At 42.3% G+C, this 10,987-nt stretch overlaps 1 protein-coding gene across 5 annotated transcripts in view; it reads left to right on the top strand.

The window, feature by feature from the left end:
• Positions 1-570: 570 nt before the first annotated feature.
• LOC131108537 (protein disulfide-isomerase TMX3-like) overlaps positions 571-10,987 on the top strand; it is a 137,744-nt gene continuing 127,327 nt past the window's right edge. For all 5 annotated transcript variants that reach the window (XR_009120480.1, XR_009120479.1, XR_009120477.1 and 2 more), the window contains exons 1-12: positions 571-727; positions 979-1,036; positions 1,195-1,234; positions 1,744-1,867; positions 1,956-2,001; positions 3,786-3,866; positions 4,148-4,247; positions 4,346-4,423; positions 5,089-5,155; positions 8,062-8,160; positions 9,283-9,340; positions 9,530-9,583. Coding sequence is in view for 1 of the 5 variants with exons in the window: in XM_058059557.1 (XP_057915540.1) it covers positions 586-727; positions 979-1,036; positions 1,195-1,234; positions 1,744-1,867; positions 1,956-2,001; positions 3,786-3,866; positions 4,148-4,247; positions 4,346-4,423; positions 5,089-5,155; positions 8,062-8,160; positions 9,283-9,340; positions 9,530-9,583 (947 nt within the window). In the remaining 4 variants the exon portion in view is untranslated. The remainder of the gene's footprint in view (positions 728-978; positions 1,037-1,194; positions 1,235-1,743; positions 1,868-1,955; positions 2,002-3,785; positions 3,867-4,147; positions 4,248-4,345; positions 4,424-5,088; positions 5,156-8,061; positions 8,161-9,282; positions 9,341-9,529; positions 9,584-10,987) is intronic.

Raw genomic sequence — 10,987 nt, 5'->3', positions numbered from 1 at the left:
TCTCTACCTAATGTGAATAACATTGTAAAACCCTATGAGGATCATAATGAACTGGCACCATCATTTTTGTGTGTTTAACTATTCTGACAGTATTAATTCTTAAAACAAATATTTAATAAAATGAGTGTTAATTTATTTAACGTGTTGTTTTTGTTTGCAAGTGGCTGGAGACCCAGAAAATGATCCTTTACCGCCATCTTGTGGTAAACACTGGTAGTATTTACATTTTTTTTCTTATTTTGCTTACAAATCGTATACAGTAAATGCCATCGAAATGTGCATTAATGTAATCATATACACTTATTACCTTAAAACAAATGTTTAATAAAATGAGTGTTATTTTATTTAACGTATTGTTTTTGTTTGCAGGTGGCTGGAGAGCCAGTGTAATGATCTAAAAACGCCATCTTGTGGTAAAGACTGGTAGTGTTTACATTTTTTTCTTATTTTGCTAACATATCAAATACAGTAAATACCATCAAAATGTACATTAATGTAATCGTATGCAATTATTAGTTAATATTAAATAATGTAATAAATTCAAGCAGGCATTCTTTGAAATATGTCACGCCACATTCTAAAATAATGTCATTTCAGAAAGCGGTCTGGCGTGACGTCACATCACGCATGCGCACACGTGCTCCATTGAGCCACTGCCGTATTTCCTGCTTGCTGCTGTTTCCAGCCGAAGCAATGGCAGCACTTCGGGTGTCCCTGCTTTACGGAGGTACGTTCTCCCCCCGTCTTTTTAAACTTATTATTCCCTCTCAGACATGAAACCCATTCTTCCTACGTGTCAGTTCCCAGTCGCTCTAAAAGCAGCAGTTAGTACAAAAACTATGGCGGAGTACGAGGGCTAAATTGATGCTAGCTTTTAGCCTAGTGATGCTTCAGTCAGTTAGCTAGGATGGAGAGGCTGCTAATTGTCACAGAAAAACCTTCTAATTCTTTTACTCCGTTTTTTATATTTCTTTGTAGTCATTGCAGCTTTGATAAGCTCAACCGTGCAGGTCTTTGTGGAAGATCTGGATGACACGTAAGTATAATTCAACACAGCTGTAATTCATAATTCATAATTAGAACCCGGGGTCAGCCATTAAGTACACTCGTTATAATCACTGTTTTGTTCTATAATTGTTTTTCTTGTATCGTCGGAGTCGTTTTGAGTAAAGTGTGTGTTTTTTTTCTCCATAGGTTTAAAGAAAGCAGAGTGAATGATATTTGGCTGGTTGATGTAAGTTGGAACACACACACACACTTTTTGCCAGTGGGCTCATCCCTTGCGGAAGCAGTCTGTGGTTCTAAACGGGCGTGGTAGGGGTCAGTGGAGGGGTACATTGTGATTGTGATGACTTCAATGACAAGCCATGCATGTTTTTGGTAAGGGGGGTGTGTGTGGGGTACACATTGTAGACTGTTTCTTATTCATTTCTATGCCTTGCACAACCAAAAAAAACATTTTATGCATAATTAGTGAAGTAGTGACGTGGTAGTTTGTTGCTATTTATTTCTATTTTGGGGGGGTTATTCATGTCTTGTCCAAATTTTGTCCACCGAGGGGCACAAACGTAAAAATAAAAAGGCCATTTTAATGATTAATAGGCTAAGTTATAGATTTGAAGGAAAAACTGCATTTTAGCGTTACTACAAACATGTCCTTAAAACATTTGAGTTGGCTGCTGATGAAATGTAAATATGTGTTGTATATAATAATAATAATAATGTTCCGCGTCTCACCTTCAGTTCTACGCGCCATGGTGTGGCTACTGTAAGAAACTGGAGCCCGTGTGGCACCAAGTGGGCGCCGAGCTGAGGAGCTCCGGTTCGCCGGTCCGAGTGGGGAAGATGGATGCCACTGCATACTCTGGTGAGTGTGTGTGTTTTTTTCTTACAAAATACTTAAAATACAACAAAAAAAAAGCTGTCTTCTGATTGGATGATTTTGTGACTGTTAGGAATGGCGTCAGAGTTTGGCGTGCGTGGCTATCCTACGATAAAACTGTAAGTGTCACCTTTGTGTTGTTTGCATCATGCCATGTACATGTATACAATTGCAATTAACATAATGGCTAAACTGTTAACATGCTAACAGTTAGCATGCTACCCAATAGTAAGATGGCACTAAGTGTCGAAAGTACTATAGTGATTTACATTATGTTGTGTAAATGTATACAATTTTAATGAACATAATGACGAAACTGTTAACATGCTAACAGTTAGCATGCTACCCCATAGCAAGATGGCACGAAGTGTGGAAAGTACCATAGTGATTTACATCATGTCATGTAAATGTATACAATTTTAATGGCTAAACTGTTAACATGCTAGCAGTTAGCATGCTACCCTATAGCAAGATAGCACTAAATGTCGAAAGTACTATAGTGATTTACATAATGTCGTGTAAATGTATAAAAATTTAATGAACATAATGGCTAAACTGTTAACATGCTAACAGTTAGCATGCTACCCCATAACAAGGTAGCACTAAGTGTCGAAAGTACGTGTCGTGTAAATGTATACAGTTTTAATGAACACAGCGGCTAAACTGTTAATATGCTAACAGTTAGCATGCTACCCCATAGCAAGATAGCACAAAGTATGGAATGTACTATAGTGAGTTACATCATGTCATGTAAATATAGGGAATTTGACCGTAATGGAAAAACTGGTAACATGCTAACAGTTAGCATGCTACCCCATAGCAAGATAGCACTAAGTACGGAAGTCATTGCGTTTAATTCAGCATACATGTGCACTGATTTTGAGAGGAGTTCCTGCTGGGGTACCCAGCCTGGGCGGTTGCAACTTTCATCCTCTTGCTTCACGCCGCCATGTCTTGCTTCATTTGGTTTCATTCCTTAAAAGCAAAGCGGCGTCTCCTCCCAGCTGGTCCTCTCCACCGCGAGTGCCTTGCTGTGGAGGTTCGAGCCTGGAGAGATGTGCCCTTCAGGAGGCAACACTGTTGTTGTTGTCGTACGGTCCCCGGGGTCTAATAGAGTGACACACCTGGCTTGCTACATTTACCTTCAGTTCGGCTACGCCGCCATATCCCGATGTCTTCATCAAATGCGACAGCTCTCACATAAATTGAGCTCGCTGTGCTGGAGTCCTCCATTAAAGCTCAGCCACTGTTGACGTGGGAGGTACAGTGGAAGACATTTTCCTCTGCTGCCGTAATGGGATCCCAGTGTAGTTTCATCAAGCTCATTGGGGAGATGGCCGCAGGTTGGTAACGTTTTAAAGCGGGGCGGCTGATGAAACATCCATCAAAGGACATCAGACCATCCCATGTGGCGGCCACTTCATTTAGACCCCCCCCACCACCACCACCACCCACCCCCGAGGCTTTTAAAGCCTTGTGGGGGTGATGCAACTGCACTGAATCAACCACAGCACACTTAACACTCCATGCATTGTAATTACAGTAAATTCATATAGCAATATAGTCAAATTGCATTTAATTCAATGATAATAAAAAGAATACAAATGTAATAAAATTAAATTATTCTAAAAATAGAATTTAACAGGAAACCAAAGAAAAAACAGCAGAATAAAGTTTAAATATTTTTTAAAAAGTCAATATTGTGGTAATTAAGTCATAATCATGAAAAAAGTGTTTTTTAATTTAAAAAAAAAATAACAAAATGCAAAACAAAAGTTGAAATGTCTTGATTTACCTGGTCTAAAAACATATGGGAATAAAGTCCTAATGTGTATGAAAATTAAGAATATAGTACAGACAGATTATAATATTTTCTATCCAATTTCTTCTGTCTTCCTTGCAGGTTAAAGGGGGACCTTGCCTATAATTACAAGGGTCCGAGGACAAAAGACGACATTGTGGAGTTTGCCAACAGGGTAGCGGGGTAAGCGTTGTTGCCTCCATGTAGAATGATGTAAAAAAATAAATAAAAATAACACAAAATTTTATTGTCTACATGACTGTTATGGCACACTCACTCGCTTGGCTTCTCTGGCTGCTAATACGGCGACTCACCACTGGGTGGCGCCAAAGCCTCACAAGTCGCCTCCCATCCCCTTCACCAGCCCCAATGTTAAACCCTCAGCTTTCACTGAGACAACATGAGAAGTTCAACACGTTTCTCCCATTTTGTCGCCTTCTTTAAATCTTTTCAATCCCCTGCAGGCCAGCTGTTCGAGCCCTCCCCAGTAAGCAGATGTTTCAGCACATGATGAAGAGACACGACGTGCTCTTTGTCTACGTGGGCGGCGAGTCTCCCCTCAAAGTAAGCACATCACCTGCTTCAAATGACAGACGCCGCCGCCACCGTCGACGACGTTCAAGCTGCGCAGTAACTTGAAAGAATACATTCTGTCACCACAGGAGAAGTATAACGACGTCGCCACTGAGCTCATCGTCTATACGTACTTCTTCTCCGCCTCTGAGGACGTCTTGCCAGAGGTAACCCTTCATTGGTGCTGCTGCTTATCTGTGGTGTACACTTCCACTACATTTTTGGGGTGATTTTTGTTTAACTAAAAAATAAAATTACAACAAAAATATAAAACAATTACCAAAAATTATAATACAAATTTTAATTTATGTAATTTTTTAACATTTTTATTATTTTTATTTTTTTTTATTTTGCCTTTTAAATTATTTATAAAAATAACAGACAATAAATTACAATTGTAAATTAAAATGAAAAATCTTTTGTTTATTTAACTAAAAATTAAAATAAATTTTTAAAAAAAATATATTTAAAAATTATAATAAAAATATAAATTTACATTAAATATGTTTAAATTATTTTAATAAAAAAGCAAAATTTATAATGAAAAGAAATTGTAAACGAAAAAAATTTTTGTGATTAAAAATAAATGGTAAAGCGGTAAAAATAAATCACAAAATATAAAAATGTAGAAATGTATACATTATAGAATAGAATAAAATGTCCATTTAATGTTGGAAAAAGATGAACTTAACAGAAAAAAAATGATAGCGTAAATATGAAATGTATATCTGGGCTCCACATGCAGTTATTACAAATATTCTGTCTTGTTTGTAGTTCTCCAAGTACGTACAACACTACTCACTATTGAAGGACGTTTGTTTTTGCTTTTCAGTCCGTCACCTTGCCAGAGGTCCCTGCGGTCATCGTCTTTAAAGATGACGCCTACTTCACATACGACGGTGAGTCCTGCTCCTTCTTTTCTCCTCACCATGTTCCATGCCCGGCCCTCTGCCTGGCTGCCGCTGTGCTTGCGGTGTTGCCCGTCGATGTCGTGGCGGTTTTGTGGGCGTGGGAGACCGCAGCGCTTGTAGCGTACGCGAATGGGTGCATGGCTCCGTCGGCCAATAATATTGCTGTCTTTTAGTACTCCATAGACACAAACAGTCTGTATTATCATTGTATAATTAGTGGCATTAACTTTTCTTATCTATTTTTTTCCACGGCAGCCTGCTTAGGCAGCGGACCAGAATAGGAGGCGCTCTGGCGAGTAACGAAATCCTTTCTGCTTGTGTTTCTGAAGATACGGCCGCTATAAAAACATTGTTGTTGATAGAAAAAGCGTAGATCGCACAAATTCCTCACGCTTGACAACACACTTTTATTTTCTATGGACTGCATTGTTGTTGCCTGCGAGCTTGCAGTTCCTAGAGAACCTAAATCTTACCCCCCCCCCCCCCTAACTTGGATCCCAAGCACATTTCCTGCTCCTCATTCTTGTGCCTACGAAGAGAGAAATCCAGCGTCTCGTTTGCGCATGAATAATTCCTTGGCGCCTTGTTGTTTATCTTTGATTGCTTTAGCGCACATCACAAGCCGCAGCCTCGTCATCTTTATTTATTTTAATTTTTTTTTTTTTTTAAACTAAAGAGCACTGCACCGCGGCTCATGCATATTTAATTCCCAGAATCCTCGCTGTCACGCCACAGAAGCTGTTGCGCAACATTCGCCGGTCTCTCTTTCTCTCTCTCGCTCTCTCTCGTCACCGCGTTTCAGGTTTTGATGAAGCGGAAGAGCGTAATTAGCAGGAAGGTCGACGTAACGTCCACGTGCGTCTCGTTTCGGAGTCTGCTTTTAAAGCGTCTCTCTGAGCGTTAGGCCGTCCTAGTTAATGCCCGGCTTAAAGTCTCCCTGCTAATCTCTCCTCGTGCTCGTAGTTTCGACTGCGGCGCTCCTCCCCGGAGAGCGTACAAAAAGCAGCCAGCTGTGAGGCAGAATTACTTTGCATACATTTACCGGCGGCGTTGAAGCGACAGGCCTCTTAACGTGCCATGACGGCGATGACAAGACGCCACGCCGATGATGATGATGACGACGATGTCTCACCGCCGAGACGTGGAACGGGTGGCGGTAATTAGAACGGCAGACGTGAACATGAACTTTGAAAATATATTGATCATAACTTGACTCTCCCGTCTCGTCTTCCGTTAACCTTCCCCTTTCCTCCCCGCTCTCGACATTGGATCCTCCCGCCCCCGTCCGAAACCGGCACCCGGGATGAGGGCATCTCTAATTTGCTCCAAGGTGAAGCAGATGCGCTCAGCGTGTGTTGGGGCGGAGTCTATTAAGCAGCCTGCATCGAGGCCTTCAGCTCGCCCTCGCCCCCGAGGGGGGGGAAGAGCGTCTGCATGCGGCCCCATAAATCCCAAACATCTGTGGAAAGAATGCGCTGGAGTCGACTCAGCAGCTTTTTCCGTGCACGGCGCAGCATTAATATCTCCGCCAACAATACCGAGACGGCGTGACCTTGCGCTTTAAACAAATCTCTCCAGGTTTTCTGGTGTCGTGTACAACATCGGGTCCTCGGGCCCTTTGGAGGAGGGGGGGAGGCACGCGGTTTAAGCACGTCAAAGTCATTTGGCGATTTGTAATTACTCTCACGGCGGCTGTAAGGTCATGATAACGTATTAACGTACCATCATGAGGCCCTCGTCGTCTCTCTTTGTCCTATTTTTAACGCTGAGGAATTGGTCCTGTTCTACATGTGGCCTCCAGATGTGGAAACATGTGGCTTTACTTTACTACACACTCCCTCTTTTCTACACTCTTCACTTTTCTACTTCATGTCATTGTATGGTCATATCACCTCATACTTTGGTACGGGACAAAAATAAAATGGAAAAAAACCAAAAACTTAAATTATATTAGGAAAGCAGGAAGTGAACAAATGTAACAGTTGCTGATTGTAAAAGTTTCTATGGTACCCATTATGTCATTGAATGGCCATATCACCTCATACTTTGGTATGTGACAAAAAAAAAAGAAAAACTTAAATTATATTAGGAAAGCAGGAAGTGAACAAATGTAACAGTTACTGATTGTAAAAGTTTCTATGGTACCCATTATGTCATTGAATGGTCATATCACCTCATACTTTGGTATGTGACAAAAAAAAAAACTTAAATTATATTAAGAAAGCAGGAAGTGAACAAATATAACAGTTACTGATTGTAAAAATTACTATGGTACCCATTATGTCATTGAATGGTCATATCACCTCATACTTTGGTATGTGACAAGAAAATAAAAATTAAAAAAAATAATTTAAATTATATTAGGAAAGCAGGAAGTGAACAAATGTAACAGTTACTGATTGTAAAAGTTTCTATGGTACCCATTATGTCATTAATGGTCATATCACCTCGTATTTCGGTTTAAACTATATTATATATATTTAAACTTAAACTATATTGGAAAAGCAGGAAGTGAACAAATGTAAAAGTTTCTATGGTTCCCATTATGTCATTGAATGGTCATATCAATCAGTGACAAAAAAAAAACAAAACAAAAAAAACCTTAAACTATATTCGGAAAGCAGGAAGTGAACAAATGTAACAGTTACTGATTGTAAAAGTACCAGATGGGAGGGGTAGGATTTAATAAGCTTTGCTTCTTCCTACTCCTTTTGGACATGTGGAACTGTGAACTGATTATGTGATGCATTCAATTGTCATCTGATGCATGTTCAAATGAAACGAAACCATTACCATTACCACTTCTACTTCTTTACTTGTGCTGGATGCATTGAAAATGGCTTCAGGTTATGTGGAGGGCATCAACACCTAAAAATGTGTTTGTGTGTTGGCAGAGTACGAGGATGGCGGTTTGTCCGGGTGGGTGAACAGGGAGCGCTTCCAAGGGTACCTGCCGATCGATGGCTTCACGCTGTACGAGCTTGGAGAGACAGGTGAGATCAACCCCACCCCCTCGCCCCCCCCCCCCCCCCCCGCCCCTTCACTTCCTGTCATTATTGCTGCTTTTTTTTTTCGATGACTTGTCAGCAATCATCACACCCTCAAATAGCCACTAGGGTTGTTCAAGGACTTTCCTGTTTACTCAATTCTATACCGCCTGCCTGCCCACCCGCCTGCAGAAAGGTTGTGTGTGGGGGGGTCGGGGGGGGGGATTTAAGGACAAAGTCTTAAAGAGAAATTGAAACTGATGCTCAGCCCTGGCATTGCTGCTCTTTCTAATATTAGATACGGTATTTTAGCTCTTAATGTGCACGTTCCCGTGATGACTGCTTTGATCCCCCCCCCCCTTCAACCCCACCTAACAAGCACTGCTGCCACACACGAAAATGCATTTTAATTAGACGCAGACGCTTGCTGATTAAAGATGGCGACCGGTACTTGGCAAAGATTGGCAATCGGAGACGTGTTGTCAAAGTGTTGCACTCGAGTCGCACGGCCTCAAAAAAAAAAAAACGCAGCCGGCGGAATACGATTTTACGCTCCCGCGGCTTCGTCAGACACGCGCCGTAACTCCCGCTGACACAAAGCGTCGCGTCTGTGTCTAAGTGCCCGTGTACCCGTACTCGCTGAGTAGTTTGACCGTGCGGATGGGTTCTGTTTAAGGGGAAGGCGACACTTGAACTACTCTCGGGGAAAGGAGCTAAGAAGAACATAAATGTAAATAATTCAATTATTAAGACCAAATAAGGAACAATAATTTTGCAATTGTTTTTTTTTTTTCAGTATTTAAGATACTGAAATCTCATTAGTAGTAAAAATGACAGCGTCTCCACCAGCCTTCACCACCAGGGGGCACTGGTGTCACAACACACATATGGAGGCGGGCGCATACAGTAGAGGAAAGAATGTCAAGTGTTTGTCATGTTTCTCAACACCGTCTATCATTCCTGTCCCAATCCAAGTTAACATTAATGAGTAATAAGTAAGATGGCTGCCGCCGTGTGGTCCCCTTGAGCTCCTCCAGAGCCGCTTATCTTCCCCGCCGTTGTCCTCTCACATGCTGCTTGCGATTGCCACTCGTAATCCCCCCCCCCCTCCTCGTCTGCACCCTTTAGGCAAACTGGTGGCGATTGCAGTCATCGACGAGAAGGACCCCACAGAGGAGAGTGACAGGTACGGCGAAAAAGGCGGGGCGCGGAAATGGGGGGGAAAAAAGCACAGCCGCCGCTTTTGAGTGCGGCGCTGTTGAATCAAGATAAGACCCGCCGCGCTTCTTTTGCATCTCGCCACCCAATTGCTACACTTGAGAAAAAAGTTTGCATGTGACATTTTGATTTGTTTTTTGTTTTTTTTTCCTTTCAGATTAAAAGCCATGATTCAGACGGTGGCCAGGGAATACAGAGAGCACCTTAACAGGTACGCACCAGCATTGGCCGAGTTAGCCATATATGCTTTAGTAGTGCTGGAGCCCTGGACTGGTGGCCAGCCAATCACAGGGCACATATAGACAAACAACCATTCACACTCACATTCATACCTATGGACAATTTGGAGTCGCTAATTAAGCTAGCATGTTATTGGAATGTTTCTGGAGTACCTGGAGAGGGTGGAATTGAACTCGGGTCTCCTAGCTGTGAGGCCTGCACGCTAACCACTCAAACGCCGTGCAGCCCCTGACATTATTCAAGTTTATTTAATCCTCCTTGGTTAGAGTCATGATTCCCTTTCAGAAGGTCCGACTCAAACCAAAACGTACTCTAACCGAATTATTCATTAATTAATTCATTTTCTACTGCTTATCCTCATGAGGGTCGTTGGGGGGTGCTGGAGCCTATCCCAGCTGTCTTCGGGCGAGAGGCGGGGCACACCCTGGACTGGTGGCCAATCACAGGGCACATATAGACAAACAACCATTCACACTCACATTCATACCTATGGACAATTTGGAGTCGCTAATTAACCTAGCATGTTTTTGGAATGTGGGGGAGGAAACCGGAGTACCCGGAGAACATGCAAACTCCACACAGAGCTGGCCGAGGGTGGAATCGAACTTGGGTCTCCTAGCGCACTAACCACTTGATCACTGTGCAGCCACATTTTAGGTTCATCCAGGAAATTTCGCCCAAACTTTTTAGTGAGTAGTGGCAGGACCTGAGTTCAATTCCACCCTCTGCCATCTGTGTGGAGTTTGTGGTTTTTTTTCCGGGTACTCCGGTTTCCTCCCACATTCCAAAAACATGCTATGTTAATTAGCGACTCCAAATTGTCCATAGGTATGAATGTGAGTGTGAATGGTTGTTTGTCTATATGTGCCCTGTGATTGGCTGGCGATGAAGACAGCTGGGATAGGCTCCAGCATCTTTGTTATGGAATGAGTTAAAAGATCACGTTTCATCATCTGTGTTTGTAGTCCAACATCAAGATGGGATGACTTTGTTTGTTTGGAATAAGAAGTAAGGATTTTGAGAAATAGAGGTCAGGAATGGTTGGGAATGTGGGAGTCGAGCTATTTCTGTTTGGTCGTTCTTTACCTTTTTTTTTTTTTTTTAAATATGACTGCTTCTGTAGCTTCCAGATAGCACCCCCTCTCCCATCCTCCCCCCCACCCATCCCGACCCCACACACTCTTGAAAAGCCATGAGATTCAATTTTAGAACCCTTCACCACGGTAACCACTGAGCCTATCTGATAATAAATACGCCTCCAATGGATATCCCGGTTTATGGATTCATTTCCTTGGGGAGGGTGGATGGGGGGGTGAGATCAAGCAAGCAGCCCAAGCCCCCCCCTCCCCTCCACTCGTCCCCCGCAACTGTTACA

This window comes from Doryrhamphus excisus, chromosome 21 (genome assembly GCF_030265055.1).
Source record: "Doryrhamphus excisus isolate RoL2022-K1 chromosome 21, RoL_Dexc_1.0, whole genome shotgun sequence".
NCBI classification, from domain to species: Eukaryota; Metazoa; Chordata; class Actinopteri; order Syngnathiformes; family Syngnathidae; genus Doryrhamphus; species Doryrhamphus excisus.
The sequence above is the reverse complement of the archived record's forward strand: the minus strand, read 5'-3'. Positions and strand labels throughout refer to the sequence as shown.